The sequence below is a fragment of the Herpailurus yagouaroundi genome, unplaced genomic scaffold (assembly GCF_014898765.1).
Source record: "Herpailurus yagouaroundi ecotype Mexico unplaced genomic scaffold, PumYag 29, whole genome shotgun sequence".
NCBI classification, from domain to species: Eukaryota; Metazoa; Chordata; class Mammalia; order Carnivora; family Felidae; genus Herpailurus; species Herpailurus yagouaroundi.
The window spans coordinates 67,599,676-67,619,408 of NW_024412377.1; the positions used below are offsets into that span (position 1 = coordinate 67,599,676).

At 42.1% G+C, this 19,733-nt stretch overlaps 1 protein-coding gene across 4 annotated transcripts in view; it reads left to right on the forward strand.

The window, feature by feature from the left end:
• Positions 1 to 6,832: 6,832 nt before the first annotated feature.
• EPB41L4A (erythrocyte membrane protein band 4.1 like 4A) overlaps positions 6,833 to 19,733 on the forward strand; it is a 255,314-nt gene continuing 242,413 nt past the window's right edge. Inside the window, exons 1-2 of one of the 4 annotated variants that reach the window (XM_040446772.1) lie at positions 6,833 to 7,558; positions 7,936 to 8,357. In XM_040446772.1, the coding sequence (XP_040302706.1) occupies positions 8,259 to 8,357 (99 nt within the window). In that variant the 5' untranslated portion in view covers positions 6,833 to 7,558; positions 7,936 to 8,258. The remainder of the gene's footprint in view (positions 7,559 to 7,935; positions 8,358 to 19,733) is intronic. The other 3 variants (XM_040446767.1, XM_040446777.1, XM_040446765.1) reach the window with 3 other exon arrangements.

Sequence of the window (19,733 nt, forward strand, 5' to 3'; positions counted from 1 at the left end):
ATCAGTATATCTTGGTTATCAGCTCAAGTGCAACTTCTAATAGCATTCAGTATTTATTCACTACAACTTGAGGGCAAACTCTGGTCTATAAGTTTGCACCAAGGTCTAAAGTGTTTACTATTGCCCTAATTGCTCATCCAAGTTAATTTCTACAGAAAATAAGGAACTATCTCATAACACTTCAGATATCTAAGTGCCAACCAAAGAACCCAGTGATGTACAGGGCAACGAGAACCCATTAGGCTAACATGCACATTTCAGTATATAGCAATGGTTATATGCTTACTCCAACTCTCTATTACCACATTAGCAAAAGTTGCTTTTGGTTAAGAAGATGGATAGCTGGGAAAGTAAGAGTTTTCTAGAACAGAATCAAAATAGAGCCCAGGTGACAGTGCTCAAAAGAAATGTGCATGTAGCATGCCAGAAATAAAGCCTATACAAGTAATCTCATTCATTCAACACATATTTATTGAGAGTCTATGTCAAGCACCATAACAGATGCTTGGGAAACAAAAGTGATCAAGCCAAACATGGTCCTGATTTCAGGAACTACAATCGGGTAGGGGGGTAGTAATAATGCAGATTGGATGGATGGGGACCCAAAACAAACTTGGGAGTCAAGGGAGCTCCATGGAGAAGGAAGAGCAAAGTGGATCCCTCAGCAGCAAATGGATGAAAGTGGGGGAGCAGGTGGGGGTTTTGAGAGAGGAGGGTTTTAGGAAGAGGAGGGCTTTAAGCTGAGAAAACAGCTCACAATGAGAGAAGGCATGAGGATTCAGGGGCTGAAGTGAGTGATTCATAGGCCATCTATTCAGCACTTGCATGTGTAAGGTGACATGGTTGCTAATGGAGATTTTATGGTTTCCCCTTTGTTTTGGTGTATTGATTTGTCCCCATTTTGTTCTTTAGTTTACATTTTTTATTTTATGTAATTAATGCTTAAAATAAAAAACAAAACCTTATCTGGCCATAGGAGTAATATTCATGGAAGAAAATTTATAAAAAATAAACAAAATCATAGAAAAGAAGACAAAATTCACTCAGACTTTGACAGAGATAATTGCTGTTCATATTTTTTTAACTTTTTTTTTTAACATTTATTTATTTTTGAGAGACAGAGACACAGCACGAGCAGGGGAGGGGCAGAGAGAGAGAGAGAGAGAGAGAGAGAGAATTTGAAGCAGGCTCTAAGCTGTTAGCACAGAGACAGATGTGGGGTTGAACCCACGAACCGTGAGATCAAGATCTGAGCCAAAGTCAGAGGCTTAACCGACTGAGCCACGCAGGCACCCCTGTTGATATTTTCACATACATAAATCTAGTCCTTATTCTATGCATGCCCATATAAGGAAATGAGATCATAAACTACACTTCATTTTTTAAAAAATTATTTAGGGGCGCCTGGGTGGCTTGGTTGGTTAAGCGTCCAACTTCGGCTCAGGTCATGATCTCACGATCCGTGAGTTCGAGCCCCGCGTCGGGCTCTGTGCTGACAGCTCAGAGCCTGAAGCCTGTTTCAGATTCTGTGTCTCCCTCTCTCTCTGCCCCTCCCCTGTTCATGCTCTGTCTCTCTCTGTCTCAAAAATGAATAAACGTTAAAAAAATTATTTAAAAATATTTATTTATGTACTGACTAGGTAATACATGTACAGAATAATAGGATTCAAAATTCCAAATGTACAGAGGGGAACGTAAAAAAATGGTAAGTCTCTACTTTGTTCTTGTCCACCAACCATCCATGTTCCCTCCCTGGAGTGAATGACTGTTTTCAGTTTTCCTTGGCAACTTCTTAATGTCAGAATAAGAAGGCCAGACATTGAGTTCAGAGCTCAACTTCTTCAGATTTTTTTTTTTTTTTTTTTTTTTTTTTTTGCCAGATGTTATACTGGGTTGTTCCTTCCCTGGGATACCACCCTTACAAGAAGGCAATGTGTTGTTTCCAGAAGAAAGGGATGGGAAAGCAGCATGCTGGGCATGAAGATCTAGAAGCACCAGAATACAAGTCCCAGGTCCTTTATAGAAGAACATTCTGAGGCATAGATGATGGGACTTCTTTAAGATCACGTGGCTAGTTAGACCTAAAATCAAAAAAATGTGGGATAACTAAAGCTAATTTCCCCATTCTTTCCTCAAATTTCTATAGGTGGATAAATATCCATGTCATTAAATTGATGTTAATGAAATTAACCTCATATGCTTTATTCAGGGTATGAACAAGAATATACGAAGCAGGTAAAATAGTCATTAGAGTCCAGGTTAGCACCTAGAAAAGTAGTTCATTTAAAAAGAAATTTTTTTAATGTTTATTTATTTTTAGAGAGACAGTGTGAACGGGGGGAGGGGGGTAGGGCAGAGAGAGAGGGAGAGAGGGTGACACAGAATCCAAAGCAGGCTCCAGGCCCTGAGCCGTCAACACAGAGCCTGATGTGGGGCTTGAACTCATGGACTGAGACATCATGACCTGAGCTGAAGTAGGACGCTCAACTGACTGAGCAACTCAGATGCCTCAAAAAAAAATAGTTCATTTTTAAAAGAAGGTTAATTTTGTTAACCACTAATGACATTCTTTTACTTAATATTAAAAAATCTATTTTCATTTAAACTAATGCTCATTGTGAAAAAATCCAAACTTTCTTTAAAAAACAAAAATGGACCTTTCTATATGCACTATTATATAAGCTGTTCTTTTTTTTTTTTTTTTTTACCTCACTGTGTACCTTGGATAACTTTCCATGTCAGTTTATATACATCCATTTCATCTTTTCTAATAGCTGCTGGAAATTCTATTAGACACATCCACTAGAATTAATATAACAACTCCCTATTATTGAGCATGTGGGTTGTTTAAAGAGTGTTAATATTATAAACATGCTGTAGTAAATCTCTAAATTCCTAGATGTTGAATTTCTGGTTTAAAGTGTACACATATTTAAATTATTGTATTTATGACAGATTGCACTCCAGAGAGCCTGAATCAATTTACAACCCCACCAACAATGTATCAAAGTGCCCTTTTTACCCACTCTTGGCCATCTTGGGATCTCTCTCAATCCAATAGGCAAAGAATGTTAATCGGTTGTTTAAAAAACTAAAAAAAAAAAAAAAAAAAAAAAAAAGTCCCCAACAGGACTAGACTTATCAACTAGCTTTCCCGCTCCCATTTTTTTTTAAATAGCATATATATGAACAGTGAAAGGGAAACTAGGGTATTTTCAAAGTGAAAGTTCCAAACCATTCAAACTAAATACAAACCATATCACTGCATTCACCAACAAGGATTAAAAACTGCAAAATAAGGATTTTCAGTAAACCCCAAAGAACATTTATATGGAGATCACAAAGATGAAGAAACAGATTAGACTGTTGTTTTAGGAGATGACTTCTCTTGAAATGTGGGTAACACCCTTGAGGCATTTCATAAATGGGATCTAAGGCTTTAGGAGAAGAGAATGGCTGGTTAGCAACATATATATGAAGTGAGTCAGAAGGCAGGATGGTCTTAAAAACGGGATGTGCCTGAGCACATACTATATTAGAAAGAAAAATGAGCAAGGTGTTCAAATAAAATAGGCAGTAGTATGTCAAAAACTAAAACAGGGATTTTTATCTTCCTTAAAAACTACTCTTTCTGATATAGCCACTTGGCAGGGTCTTCAATACTCTTTTCCTTGACAGGCATTATTTTGATGAATGGGATCGATTGATAGGGAGGTACAGAATGAGACACCCCCTTTGAAAAAATTATTTATAGGTAATTAGGACCAACTTTTATTATTTATTGGAGCGATAAGCTCTAGAGCAGTGGTTCTCAAACCAGCACCATAAGTATCACCTGAGAATTTGTTAAAAATGCAGAGTTTCAGGCCCTACTTCACAGGTACTGGATCTGAAACTCTGGGGGCGGGGCCAGCAATCTATGTTTTGATAAGTCTTCCTGGTGATTCTGCTGCATTGCCTTTGGGTAGTTAAGTAATTAAATTATTTACTGTCAGTGTTTTATATGGTGTTTTTTCCTTTTGCAAATCACAGTTAACTTTCTAAAGTTTGGAAAATGTAAAATTAAAAAGGATGATGAAAGACATAGACTGTTTAAAGACATCTTCCTAAAAGGAATATGGTGCTTTAAAAAGAATTCTGTCTGGCATTTTGCAGCGCATGTTTCAGCAAGGGGTGGGAGCTTGCTCCATGTAGAGTGAAATTGCTTTTTCCAGGATGGAAGTTCCTGCAGTCCTTCACAGATGGTCTACATATTTCCATAATATTATATCTACTGTGAACTTGTTTGTCATTTGACTCATCTACATAGGCTTATTATGACAAAATGTCATCTTGACCAAAGAAAGTATTTTTCTTAAAAATCTCTGAAAAGAGATCAAAGGCTTTGGCACAAGGCTTTAAATTGGCTGTATTATGTTATGCACATGTTGAAAACTATACTATTTTCCTGGGGAAAAATGTGTTTGAATAGTATCTTGTTAATTTATTTCTTTGGCTAGGCAGAGAAAGTCCTCCTCCAAAATCCTGTGGAAGGTCTATGTACAACTTTTTCAGAAACTGTCAAAGTGTTACCCAGAGTGATTGTACCATCTTAATCTGTACTAGCAGTGTATGAGAATTCAAATTGTTCTGCATCCTTACTGATACTGGTATGGTGGTATGGTAGCCATTCTATAAGGTCTGTAGTGGTGCCTTATGGTGATTTTAATTTACATCTCCTTAATGACGCTGAACATCTTTTCATGTGCTCATTTGCCATTGTAGATCTTATGATCCGACTAGTCTACTCTTTTTTATTTCAAGAGAAATAAAACCACATGTCCATACAAAGACAGGGATCCTCACTATGGTCTGAACTATGTCCCCTCCAAATATACATGTTGAAGCTCTAACCCCCAATGTGACTGTATTTGGAGGTAGGACCTATAATGAAGTAATTAAGGTTAAAAGAGGTCATAAGGGTGGGGTCTTGATATAATAGGTTTAGTGTCCTTATAAGAAGAGACACTGTAGGCTTGTGCTAACTATCATGCTTCCCAACAAAGAGGAGGTCATGTGAGCACCCAGTGGGATGGCAGGCACGTATAAACCAGGAAGAAAGGTTTCACCAGTAAGCAACCATGATGGCACCCTGATTTTGGACTGCCAGCTTCCATAACTATAAGAAAGTAAGTGTCTGTTGTCTAAGCTACCCAGCCTGTGGCAGTTTGTTATGGTGGCCTGAGCTGACTGGTATAATCCTTATAGCAGCAGGACTTGTAATATTTGTATTATTTCTAATAGTAAAAAACTGAAAAGCACACATATGAATGGATAAACAAATTGTGGTTTATACATACTAAGGAATACTACTGAGCAATACAAATGAATGAACTGCTGATATATACAACAACATGGATAAATCTCAATTATGCTGAATGAAAACAGACCAGATTAAAAAAAAAATCTGGCACTATTATCCTATTTATAGAAAAGTCTAGAAAATGCAGAGAAGCCATACTGACAGAAAGCAGATCTGTGGTTGCCTGGCAGGTGAGATGTGGTGAGGAATGAGAGAGAAAAATTATAAAGGTACAGGAGGAAACTTTAGGGGTGATGAATACTTTGCTATCTTGATTGTAGCACTGGTTTCATGTATACATATGTCAAACTTATGAAACTATAAACTTTAAATATATGCAGTTTACTGTATGCCAATTATAGCTCAATAAGGCTGTTTTAAAAAAAGAAAACAACACGTGGGATCTTCCTATTATCTCTAGGACACTCCAATTTTGTGTTAGATTTTTTTTCTTTTCTTCAATCTCTCACAAAGAAATGGAAAAGAAAATGCCTCACTCAGAAAGGGCTGTCATATGTATGAGACTTCACAGCTTTGTACTTTCCCTCCTGAGGGGCCTGGAACAGAATCCTTGTCCCCACCTCAAACCCCCAGCCTTTCCATTACCACTGGCGGTAAAACCAGAACAAAACAAAGTCAAAGGGCATAAAACAGGTAGCAACAAAACTCTAAACTGGAAAACAAGTCATTGCAACTTGGACTTTATCTTTTGTTTTTGCAAGCACAGGTGACCCTATTGGATATTGTGGTAAAGAATGGAAGTCTGTTATGAAGCCTTTCAATCACATTTGGTAATTTATGTCAGGAACGTTCTGTTACAGAAAAGCCTCCTGAGGTAAGGACGCTAAAATTCAAAATAATGTGTTGGCTCATGTCAGGCAAAACATTGACAGTACAGCCCAAAGTTGGACACAGAATTTGATTAGGAATTCAAAACCTGCTTCAATTTCACAGAAGGCTTGGAAGATACAACAGGGTTTGGTTCTTAGCTTTAGGTAAAATTCGCATTAAACATGAGGGTTTATCTATTGCACTTTGGGGATTGTGTTAATTCATGTTTAGAAGGGGCTGAGATATCAGGAAAGGAGAAGCCTTAGAAGGTCCTTTGTGGAAAATCACTATGGAAGGAAACTCCTTCTAAAGTTGCAAATTGTTCATTTCCATTCTACTCGGTTTTTTTTTTTCTTAAAAAAATTTTTTTTTAGGTTACTAATGTCCTAGGTTTTAAGCAAATTTTGTGAGTTTTGACCACCTAGCTTGTAAGTGGTAGAGGAGGGAACTCAAAACTATGTTTGATGCCAAAGCTCTTGCTCTAACACTCAATATATATAAAGTAGGGAAGTTTTCTGGGAGGCCTACCGTCAACCCCGGCCCACGTCCTCTCGGCTCGCATTAACTCGCTGCTGGTTCCCAGCTGGAGAGCACCGACTGCACCTGCTCCGAAGTCCAGCGGGGCCCGGCCTCATCCTGCGCTCAGCCTCGGCTGCTTGTGCACGGACTCGAGGACCCACCAGGGGTCACTGCAGCCTCAGAGCTATTGTGCCCGCCACTCCTGGACAAGACCCGCCGTGCGGAGGGCGTGGGACTGGGAGCGCCGAACGCCAGGGTCCGAGCAGAACTGCGCCCGGCCTTCCTAGAGCCAACCTTCCGTCTCCCCGGGAAACGGCTACAGCAATCAGAACCAGGGCTCCGAACAGCCGAGCGGCCGGGGTGGTGCGCGCGGGATCCGGTGCGGACCTGCCCGCACCTCGCCGTTGGACCACCTCCGCTCCGCCTTCCGCTCTCAGCCGAGACCCCGCCCGGAAGGGGCGCCCCTTCCCGGCCTCTGGGCCCCAGCTTCGTTCCAGGGCTCTCTGCAGACACTCGGGCCCGGCCCAGGTGCACCTGGGCTGCTCCCGCCCGGGGCGCCACCCCTCGCGCAGCCAAGAGAACTTTCCCGGGAGCCGCCGCGGCCTGCGCGTCCAGGGCACACCCCCACCCGCCCGCCAGCGCGTTCCCAGCCTGGGCGCCCGCTTCTCCGCCCGCCGGCGCGCCTGCAAGCCCTCTGACTCCCCAGTTCTCTGGAAATCCAGGAGGAGCAGCGCTCCGCCGCCGCAGCAAAGGCGTTCTCGGAGGGCCAGCTTGAACTTAGGCACACGCAACCCCCCGTGATGAGTTCCACGGTCCCCAGACGGGAGCCGCGTCCCGCCACGAGCTGACTTGCACTCGCCAGTCTTGGTAAGGAGCCCGCTGCCCTTTCCGATACTTCTCGGGGTTCCGGGTGGCCGAAGTAGACTGAGTGACGATCCTCGCCACTGGCCCTGCCGTGGGACTGGGACGTCGCGGGTACCCCTGACACAAAGGAACAGCCGAGTGTTCCCCAGTCGGCGCACCGGACTGGGGGCTGCGGGGTGGGGTCGGAGCTGGAAGTGGGAGCCCTCCGGGGACTCCACAGGGGAAGGAGGCCGGGTGTCTCGGTAGCATTTCGGCCGGGGACAGGCGGAGGGGGCTGCACAGCTCCCAAGGGTTTCCTCGTCTGGGGAGGGCCTCGAGCTCGCATTCCTCCCTTTTCTTGCTTCTTGCCCCCATTGCCAGACGACTTTTGTCGTCCCCAGGACTGCGGGAGGGGCCGCGGCGCCCCCGCCTTCGGAGGAGCCCGAGCCGCAGGATGCGCGGGGACGCGCCGCCGCCCTCTGTGCTCAGTTCCGCCGGCGCTTCCCCGGCGGCTCCCGGGCGCTGACTCCGGGCTTCTCCGCCCTCCTTCCCTCCAGCCGGCGCCGGGCGGCTCGTCCGCGCGGCCCTGGACCTCGCCGGGAACCGGTCCCCTCGCCCTGGCCCCGGCGCGGACAATAAATTAATGCCTCGCGCTTGAGGGGAGGGGGCGGCTCGGCGCCTGGGTCGCAGCTTTCTCTCCTGGCTGGAGACGGCCACAGCCAACATGGGCTGCTTCTGCGCTGTTCCAGAAGAATTTTACTGCGAAGTTTTGCTTCTGAATGAATCCAAGTTAACCCTCACCACCCAGCAGCAGGGCATCAAGGTAGGCGCGGGCCGGGGGCGTGTTCCGGGGATCGGCAGCCGGGCGGGCGCGGGGGTCCTAGGCTTTGTCTGAGGGCTGTCACGGGTCTCGGCCGGCGACTGCTCTCTGCGCGGTGGGAAGGAGCCGCAGCTGCCCTGCGCTCAGGTGGAGTGTGGACGTGTCGGGGTGGATTCACTTCGAGTCCCTTCATAAAGGGAAGTAAGTTTCACGTCTCAAAGGGTGTTCGCTCATCGACTCTCAGCTGCAACCCACAGTCCTGCAACTGAGACCCAAACTCTTCCCGGGACTGGTTTCCTCCAAAAGCATCTAAGGCCCCCGCAGCTCCAAAGACGCGCAAACCTGAATATACAGGCTGAATACAGTGTTGAAGGCACGGTTTCCCGTGGCTTTGTTGAGGCTTTTTTCTGTTAGTGTCATTGGGGAAGTAATCTAGTTGACTCGCAGAAACACATTTACTGGGTGGCTGTGATTGTGTTCCCTGGGTTTGTAGATGAGTAATGCTACGTTTGGACGGAAGATAATTTCCAGTTCCACAAGCGAACTGGTTTTATCCCCATATTTAAGTAAACATCTCTCAAAGCGACTCGGTAAATAACTTTGCGCCTGTCTGTAGGTCATTAAAATGGAATCACTACTATTAACCTAGAGAACCCAAACAAAAAGGCTGTGGGAGATTGCAGAGATCCACTTCCTTAATTTTGAAGAGTTCTTATGTTTATGGTTGACAACCTGACCGACGACGCGCCTGCGCGCTTGTTTAGCTCTTGCAACCACGTAGTTACCAAAAGGTGATCGGAATTCGGAACGTTTTGTTTCTCTTTCTCCGTATTTAAATCACGGGAGCTTTTTAAGTAACCTTAGCAGCTGAGTCTGGTGAGGGGCTACCGCCCCCCCCCCCCCCCACTATTGTCCCCCACTCTCCACCCTGGTAATGCTGGAGGTCTGAGAAAGAAGTTCAAGCTGCCAGTATCCTTCCTCTTCTAGTCTTGTATGTCAGAAGTTAATCCTAATGGCGTAGGCCCTGGTCATTTCCTTGTGTGAATCAGTTTTTACATAGCTTTATGCACGCCAGAGTAACTGTTCCTGGCTAAAAGCTTCAGCTTTGATGTTACCATTCTTGGTGTACAGAATTCTAATTTCACAGGTGTCGTTCTTCTGCTGGAGATGGGGGCGGGGGCAAAATGATCAATTAAAGTCACAAGATAAAGTTAACCCTTCCTTTAGGAAATTGTTTTGAGCAGTTGTTTTCCAGTAACTATAAAAAGCAAAAGTCAATCAGATTCTCGTTTGGTGTTTCCTTTAAAAGCCAGGAAAAGACTCTTGGAAAAGGGTGTTTCAAATTTTATATTTTCACCTTTTGCTTTATGTTCCACCCCTCCACCCCCATGAAATCAGGAAAAGAACTGTTCAAGATGATGTAACATTCTTTGGTGTACTGTGCAAATAGGCAAAAATAAAAAAAAAACCCATAAATTTTTGATAATACATAGATTCTCTTTGGCTCGGGGAAAGAAACCATTAGAAAAAGATAACGGATGATCTGATACTAAACCAACAAAGAAATCTTTCTGAAGTGCAAAGTCTATAAAGTCATCTGGAGTGTGAGCTTCCTATTTAATCATGAAAGCCATATCCCTGTCAGCTGTGGAGCATGTACATTATTCTGTCAAGAGAGCAGCCAAGACTCGGGATCAAATGGAATAATTTTGTCAAAGAAACATGAATAAAAAATCCTGATCCATAATTGCTTTTTATAACCTGATGGTGCTTATCTTGTTTTACAAATACGTTGAAAATTGGTGAGTGATTCAAAGGCAATAGCAACTTTATAATGCTGTTATTTTGGATATGTGCCATTTAACTAAACAATAATTTAAGCAGGCTTTTGTTGGAAGTAATCATTTTGCAACAGGCTTGGCCTCTTTCAGTGTCACAAAAGCATGCCACAATTATTTTGATGGCCATATGTGTAACACAGATGTTGTCTGCTGAAGTTAACCACATTATCTGTAACTACCAGGCTACCATGAAATGCATGTGTTAAGCACCTATCTACTTGTGGTATGTACTAAATTAAACACATATGTGTATTTATAAATGGAATAATGTACGAACAGCATCTCATGTGTAGATGGTATTCAAACGTTGAATGGATATGTGTCTATTATTATTCTGTACATCGCGTTTTCTTTTTAACTCCTTTAGTTATGAGTGAAATAGTAAACTAAAATGTAAATGAAATAGCCAATAACTATAATGGTGTTTCCCCTTGGAAAAGTACATTTGAAAACTTTTATCATCATTAAAGTCAAAATTAAGTATATGACATCAATTAGCCCATTTCCCTCCTGAAATTAAAATAGAAAAATCTTTTTGTTTTTAAAAAGTATTTTCTAACATTTTGAGATGACCCTTTTCCATGTTCTATCTCAAATGAAATAAAGACCATTAATTTTGCATTAAAATTACTCACCTATTTCATTCCTTCATGGAAGGAATTTTACTGATTATTAAATAATCACTTAAGAATTTGCTTGTATTGCTGTTTTAATAATGTATTGTGAGTTTAAAAAAAGATTAATTATAGTAAATTTAAGTAGAAGAAATAGAGAAGCATGGTAAAACATATTTTCTATGTGCCATTTTGAAAAACACTTTCTGGATTTGTTTAAGCGCCACATTACAAAGTTAGTTATGAAGTGATTTTCTGCAACTTAGATCAAAGTCTTTCATCAACAAGAAAAAAAATTGATGTGTTTGTTCCCGTGGAAAGGCACTTCAGCCTTGAGACGATGGTTACACGTCTTCTATGTCAAGATGAATAGCAACTAAATGGAAAATAATTTTCTATTAAAAAACATGATATATTTGTATTCATATTCATACTAACATTATGAAGAAAGTTGCTTCTTTTTTTTTTTTTTTTGAGGTAACCTCACCTTGACAAGCTGGAAGTCTTTGGCATGCAGTTTGAGCCCTAAGATTTATAAGAATCTTATAAATAAGGTTTATATAAACTGAAAGCTATTGGTGGTGTGTTGACCCCCACACAATAGCTTTTAGCTATTTGTTCTATGCTGCTATCTCTGTTGTTTATTTAAGTAAGCATTTCTGCTGTGGTTGGTCTTTTGGTTTTTTTGAGCAATGTTTGCTCAGGGAAACTTTTGTTACGTCCTTTGTCGCTCTCTGTGCTGGGGGAAGTAAGGATCTTTCTTTTTGTTGTGAGAGAGCAAAATTTGTGGCTCAAACTACTGGTGTAAGTTGACATTTGATTAGCAAAAGATTTTCAGGGAAAAACAAATCACAAGGTTTGATTAGAAATTTAGTCCTCAAAGTTGCTGCTACAAATATGAACTGGATTAATATTTTTGTTTCAGGGAGGCTGTCGTGCTCTGAGCAGTAATGTAATAAACACTGAGGTGCTCATTTTTCCCTTGTTGTATTTGACTAAATTAATGAAACCAATATGACAGCAAGATGGAAATTCCATTAACTTTTTAAAAGGCATTATTGAGATATACAATTTCACACATTTGAAGGGTACAGTTTACCCATTAACTTTTAAATGAAGTTACTTCCTAATCATCCTGAGGTTTCTGAGGGAATATTGTGAGTCAGTTTTGATGCTTCAATCAGAAACTTCCTAATAAACTAGAAAAACAGAAAGTGGAGACTTAAATTATATGCATCTCAGTTACCGAGAATTATAATTTTTACTCCATTTGGACTGGTGAGGAAAACACCTAAGAAGATTAAGAAGACAGTGAAAAGCAGTAGTGGTTCATAAATCATATTAAGTATATAGGTGAATACCTGTATCTTTTAACATCAGCCTCATAAGATACAGAGTCAGGGACCTGATAAACCTAAGATGAAGCAAGTAATCGTACACCAACATTACTGTTAATGTGAGATTGGCTGTGGGTCTTGATTGGTTGGTAAATTAGGTGTGACTGGGTTAGATGTATCCCTCACTGACACTGCATCTTCATTTCTGAAATTCAAATAGAATGTCCATGTTGTGTCTGTTTAAGATGGACTCCTATATTAATCCTCCTTCAAAAATTCTTTTTTGTTTTTAAAATTATTCAAACTGTTTTCAGCTTTACTAAGGTATAATTGACAAATGAAATTAAAGTGTACAACATGATTTTGTAGAATATAAGTTGTGAAAGGATTCCCACCATCCCACCACTGAGGTAATGAACACATCCATTACTTCACATAAATTACCTTTTTGTTATTGTTGAGAGTACATAAGTTCTGCTTTCTTAGCAAATTTTGTTTCTACAATACAGCCTTATCAAGATCCCCAAACTGTAAATGCTCCTGTAGCTAATGGCTGTCCTTCTCCAAGTGCTTCTAATTTCCTTGTTTTTTGGTGGACCACACTTTTTTTTAGTCCTGTTAATATAATTTTTCTTGAATTCTGTAATGCTAAACTTGAACTGACTTTGAACTAAACTTCAACTAATGCAGAGCTGTTAGGGGGCGCCTGGGTGGCTCAGTTGTAGGAACATGCGACTCTTGATCTTGGGGTCATGAGTTCAAGCCCCAAGTTGGACATAGTCTACTAACAATAATAATGATAATGATGATGATGATAATACAGAGCTGTTGTTGCTTTTGAGCATGGGTGGTGTCTTCATCCATTTGGGCTGCTATAACCCGTACTGTAGACTAGGTGGCTTATAAACAAAAGAAATTTATTTCTCATAGTCCAGCATGGTCAGGTGAGGGCCTTTTTCTGGGTGAAAAACTTCTTGTGTACCCTCATATGGCAGAAGGGGTTGTGGAGCTTTTTTGGCCCTCTTCTGTAAGAGCAGTAATCTTGAAGGCCCCAACTCCTAATGCCTTGGGGGTTAGGTTTCCAACATAATGGATTTTAGGGGCACACAAACATTCTGACCATAGTAGGTGGTGCTGAGTTAAATCTAAATAGTAGAGACAGAGGTCCAGACTCTTCTTTTGATCAGCCAGATGGACAGTAGTTTGTTATTTTTATTAAGACACTTACAAAGAAAATGGGAAACTCTTCTCTGATGGTTTGTGTCAAGTTGTATCTCAGTGTAGGGCTAGACAATTCTTTGTTGGGGGAGGTTTTCCTGTCCATTGTGGGATAACTGTGTTCCTAGCCTCTACCCACGAGATGCCCGTAGCACCTCTTGCCCATTTGCGACAACCAAAAATATCCCTAGCTGTTACCAAATGTCTCCTGAGGGGCAAAAGACATAAATTCCAAACTGCATTGTTTGCATTAGCACCCTACCTTATCTAGACCTTTAGCAGTTCTGAATGCCTACCCAAATGACTTGGTCTGTGGGTACACGGAAATGTTCCCTTTCCCAAATGTACCAGACTCTTGTGCCTTTTTAGGCACTGGATTCCTGCTGAGTGGTGTACCCTTTTACCTTTCCCTAAGTATACACTCCTCTGGATTCATCCTTTAAGACTTGAATCAAGTGTCCTACTTGCCAGGAAGCCTTCAACCCAGGCTGACCAGGCAAACTTAAGTGCTAGTTCTGGCCTCACATATGCCCTGTAATAGCACTTAGCGCATTGCAAGCATTATTTCTGGATACATCTGTCTCCTCCGGTAGCCTGTGAGCCCCTACCTGTGGTCCCCTAGCAGCTAGAGCTACACACCTCATGCAATAGATGCTTATTAACTGTCGTTTGAATAGAGAGTTGAAAGGAGTGATGTTACAGCTGGAACAGGACACATTGAAAATCTTATGGATAATGAGGTTCCTTTGCCATTTTATTTCTACTAGAAAAGGTCTCAGAATAAAGTAAACCTCACTGTGAAAAGTCTGTTGCCAAGATACTCTAATTTTTATATTGATAATGGGTGGAAAATGAGATGGTGCTGTGGACTGAATGTATGCAGCACACTGAACAGCTGATGAGCGGCTTTTTCAGAAAACCCGAATCATACCTTTTTTTGTATCATAGAGGTTAGTATTCCGTCTTTCCGTCTCTCTCTTTCTTTATTTCTAAAATAAAGAAACTTTCCACTTAGAACTTGAGTCTTTTGGAAGAGGGGCATGTTTCGAGAGTGGAAGATATAGATTCTCACACATTAGTTACTTTTTCTTGTCTCCTATTCTGTACACCACGTGAGGACATAGTCCATTGGTTTCACGGTGTGGGTTTACACAATCAGGGGCCATTGTGTAATTTTTAATCTTGCCATGCCACCCATTTTACTCTTGAAGCTGTGTAAACCTCATCTGACACTGCTGTAAGGCTTACTGGCACAGACAATGTCAAAAGTTAAATATTGTGTTTTTAAAATGTTTCATTTATTTGAGAGAGAGAGAGAGAGAGAGAGAGAGAGCGCACAAGCAGGGGAGGGGCAGAGGGAGAGAGAGAGAATCCCAAGCAGGCTCCATGGGCAGAGCTCGATGTGGGGCTCAATGTCATGAACCGCGAGATCATGACCTGAGTCAAAATCAAGAGTCAGACACCCAAATGACTGAGCCTACCCAGGTGCCTCAAATACTGGGTTTTTATGACAAATAAGTTCTCAATTCCTATGCACAGTGTATTTTTCTGCAGACCAGATACAAACACGACAAGTCAGAGGTCAGATTTACCATGCCTCTCCAGCTTCTCTGGGATTGACTGCTTTGTCTGAGCTGTCTGCAATATTTCAGCCTCAGTGCTCCTCATCAGCCTGCTTTGGGTTGTAATGAGTAACTGCCATTTTCTTCTGCATCACAAGATGTGTTTCTAAGTTTCATGTATTAAGATTGACCAGGCATCACTTGTTTAGGTATAGCCTAGGTGCGTTAAGGTCAGGAACCAGCCTGTTTAGTGTATGACTTGAAAAGCCTGTTAACTACATTTTGGTGAGTCTGTACCATTCTAAAAAATGTGGATTGCATTCTTGCATTCTCTGAGCCATGTATGTAGTTCTTGTTTGTTTAAGTGGAACAGCCACTGTTCCTTAGTGCTGCCTACTGTTAATCCATTACTCTAAACATTTTGCTTAGGAGATTCCCCAAAGGATGAGATGGCTCCCCCAGAGGCTTTCCTAATAATAATCCTGAAAACATGAAAGGGCCTAGCAGTGGCTTCCAAATGTGTGAGAAGTTTGTTTTTAAGGGTATTGAGATGCCAAGAGGAAGTTAGGACAAGGGAGATGGTGGCAGGCAAGGAAAACCAAGAGGTGCTGAGTGCTAGCCCCCATGGACAATAACCAAAAGGTCAGATAGTGGGGGAGGAATTAGCCGACCAAGACTGAAGACAGAACCAAATGTAGCAACAGACTATTTAGAAATGACATGTGTAAGAACATGAGAAAGCACAGTTTATGATGCCAGGGGTTCCCGGCATTGTGGGGATGGTGTCCCAGAATACAGCTTTCCAGACGAACAGTGGCCCGAGAGAGGGTCAGATTCCTGGGCTAGCCTAACAAAGACTGTTTGAGTTTTGGGTCCCACCTTGGTCTTCATTCAGAGCTGAGTTTGAGAGGCAGACTTGGAGCCTCTGTCACCTTAACTATCACTTGTCAAAACTGGTTTTTCTCTACCATACTTAATGATCCCAATGTAGTCATGGCCCTCATGTGTCACACATGAATCAGGCTTCTAACCTGGATGCTGTGTGACCACCTTCAGCCTCTCCCGTCTCACCACCCCCATCCCGTGTTCAAACCCTGCTCTGCTTGTGACTGGCCACGTGACTCTTCCCTGGAACTAGGCTCTGCTTCCTCATCTGTAAGTTGGGGGGCATGATAGCTGCTGGATGATTGTAGAATTTGAGAAAAAAATTTAGGCACATAGGATTAAAAGGTGCTCAATAAATGATAGTTATTATTATGCACTATCTATTATTTGCTAATAAATTTCTTTGTGAATTCCAGTTTGTGATATCTAACCCCTTGTTCCTGCCCAAAGTGATGCTGTCTCTCTGAGGGGGTGGGTGGGTGTTAGAAATTGGGGAATAGGGTGGTTGATATTCATATATACAAGTGATCTGTCAGATCTCTTTCGCCTCACATTGCCTCAGCTACCACTGGAAGGCTGAAACTCTACATCTGTACCCCTAGGCCAGACTTCCTTCCTCTCACCTGAATTTTACTTCTGATTGCCCACTGGGTATCACACAAGATGCTTAAGCCCATCATCACTACCCCTCTGCTCCCTCTAGTCCTGCTCCTTCTGTGCTGCCTAGTTTGATGAATGAGACCACACTTGGTCTTTACCAGTTAACATGCTTTGGTTTATAGTTACAGAGATCCAACTGCAAACAGCTTTAATATGAGGAAATTTGTTTGCTCACCTATCAGGGACTCTGGGGACAAGGATAGGAGTTGAGGGTGGGTTGATGACATCAAGGCCCCAGCTTCTCTCCATCTCTTCTGTGCTCTGACATCTTGGGAGGGTGTCATCAGCAGGTGGTAGCAGACGTTTGTGGAGATGATAATCGTACATGGCAGTATGTGAGATAGGAGTAGAGATGGCCTATTTTTTAGGAGAGAAGACACTTCCTCCAGAAGTCCCTCAGCAGACTTCCCCTTGTGCCTTTTAGCAGAAGGAGTCTTGTGGTCATTCTTGAGCCATAATGGCAATGGGATCACCTTTGGGGTGCCATATCCTCCATGGGGCCGGGTGGGGGTGGAATCAGTTTCCCTGAGGCAAGTGACCGCATGGGGGAGAGGCCCAGTCAGGAAGGAAGGAGGGAGTTGTGGGTGTTGTTGGCCATGACAGTGTTCACTCGATCCCTTGGGTCAGGATTCTGGCACACATGCTCTCCTTAAATTTCCACATCCGTCCAGGCATTGGAATTCCCAGCTCCTGAACATCTTCCAGATTTGTTTCTCCTCCTCACATTACTCCTGCCGTGGTTTAGACCTGTCTCAGGTGTCAGCTGGACAGTTGCAGTAGCCTTCTCACCACTGCCCTTGTCTCTAGCATTAACTCCTTGTGATTACCTATAGGGTGGTCTTTCTCATCTCGACCCCTACAGCTCAGGTTTAAATTCCTTCATGGTGGCCGCAGGGCGGCATTCCTGCCCTTTAGTGATTGGACTCACCTCCCTCTGTTCTTTCTCCCACCTTTTCCTTATACCTATTTTGTATTGTAGCCAGACTGAGATGCTTCCAAGTCTGAATGCTCCACATTCTCCCTTGCCTGTGTCTTTTTCTCAGCCTGTAAAGCCCCACCCAGCTTCCTCTTGTTTGATTGAAGTCCCAGCCCTCAATGAGCTATGACCTTTTCTGAAGACTTCTCCTTGGTGTAGCACAGGAGAGGCCCTCTTCTGATCCTGTCAAGCCTGCATTTCGTTGCAGCAGTTCCTCTGCTGTCCTGTCCACCTCACCCTGGGAGGAATATAGTAAGGTGAAGAGAGCATGGGCTTTGTCTAGGTAGATGTGGCTTCGGGTCTCCCTCCCATTTGTTCAAGCTATGAACTTGGCCAGTCATTTACCCTCTCTGAGTCTGCTTCCTCATCTGAAAATTAGGGTAGGCCTTCCACCTTATTCTGAGATACTGCATGTGAAACCCTTAGTTCCGTGCCTGATGAGTGGTAGCTGTTGTATTAGAGATGGAAAGCCTTGAGGGAGAGGACTAAGTCTTTTTTATGGGATATCTCCAGTCAAGCCCAGTTCCTAAGGAGTAGTAGGTATCCACGAGTTAATCTGAATAAGAAAAGATACCTCTAGATTGACATAAATGAATGAACCTGAGGAAGCAAAGACATCTTTCTACTCTTTACTGCCCAGGTTCCCTGGGTACAAATAGTGCACCTGCTTGACTGCTTAATTTCTTAATTTAAGTTTTTAAAAACAGTTTTAAGATATAAACCAAACACTATACAATTCATCTATTTAAAGTGTGCAATTCGGGGCGCCTGGGTGGCGCAGTCGGTTAAGCATCCGACTTCAGCCAGGTCACGATCTCGCGGTCCGTGAGTTCGAGCCCCGCGTCAGGCTCTGGGCTGATGGCTCAGAGCCTGGAGCCTGTTTCCGATTCTGTGTCTCCCTCTCTCTCTGCCCCTCCCCCGTTCATGCTCTGTCTCTCTCTGTCCCAAAAATAAATAAACGTTGAAAAAAAAATTAAAAAAAAAAGAAAAATAAAGTGTGCAATTCATATATCCACAGAGTTGTGCAACCATTACCGCAATTTTAGAACATTTCATCACTCCAGAAAGAAACCTCATACCTAGTAGCAGTCCACTCCATATGTCTTTCTAACCTTCCCACCCACACCCCCCTAGCTAGGCAACCACTAGTCTTTCTGTCTATGTAGATTTTCACACTCTGGACATTTCATAGAAATGGGTTCATGTAGTATGTTGTCTTTTGTGACTGGCTCCTTCACTTTGCATAATGCTTTCAAGGTTCATTCCTAATGTATCAGTATTTCATGTCATTTTATTGCTGAATAATATTCTACTGTATGGATATGCTTTATTTATCCATCCAATAGTTGATGGACTTTGGCTAGTATAATAATGTTGCTGAGAAGATTCATGTTCAAGTTTTTATGTGGACATAGGTTTTAATTTCTCTCGGATGTATACCTAGGAATTGATGGGTGTAACATTTGTGAGGAACTGCCAAACTGTTTTCCATACTGGTTGTGTCATTTTACATTCCTACCAACGTGTAAGGTTCCCAATTTCTCCACATTCTCACCAACACTTGTTATAATATGTATTTTTGACTGTAACTATCCTATTGTGTGTAAAGTGTTATCTCATTGTGGTTTTGATTTGTATTTTCCTAATGAATAATGAAGTTGGTCATCTTTTAATGTGCTTATTGACCATTTGTATATCTTCTTTGGAGAGATGTTTATTCTTTGCCAAATTTTGAAATTGGGTTGTCTTTTTAACATTGAGTAAAAAAGTTTTTTTTTTTAAAGGATGTATATGTCCTTTATACAAGTCTCTTATCAGATATTTAATTTAGAAATGTTTTCTCTCATTCTGTGGGTTTTTGTTTTGCTTCCTTCACAGTGTCCTTTCATGTACAAGAACTTTTAATTTTGATGGAGCCCAGTTTATTTTTTCTTTTGTTCCCTGTGCTTTTGGAGTCATATCTGAGAAATTGTCACCTAACACAAGGTCATGAAGATTTACTCCTATGTTTTCTGCTAAGGGTTTTATAGCCTTGTTCTTACATTTAGGTCCATGATTCATAGATATAGATAGATCTGTGGGTATCCAGTTGTCCTAGTTTGTTTTTGGAAAGATTATTTTTTCTTATTGAATTGTCTTGGTACTATTACCAAAAAATCAATTGACAATAAACGTGGAGATTAATTTCTGGACTGTCAATTCTGTTCCATTGATTTACATGCCTATTTTTATGCATCTTTTATTAGTTCCTTGGTAAGGTACGTGTTTGTCATTTATCAAAGAAAC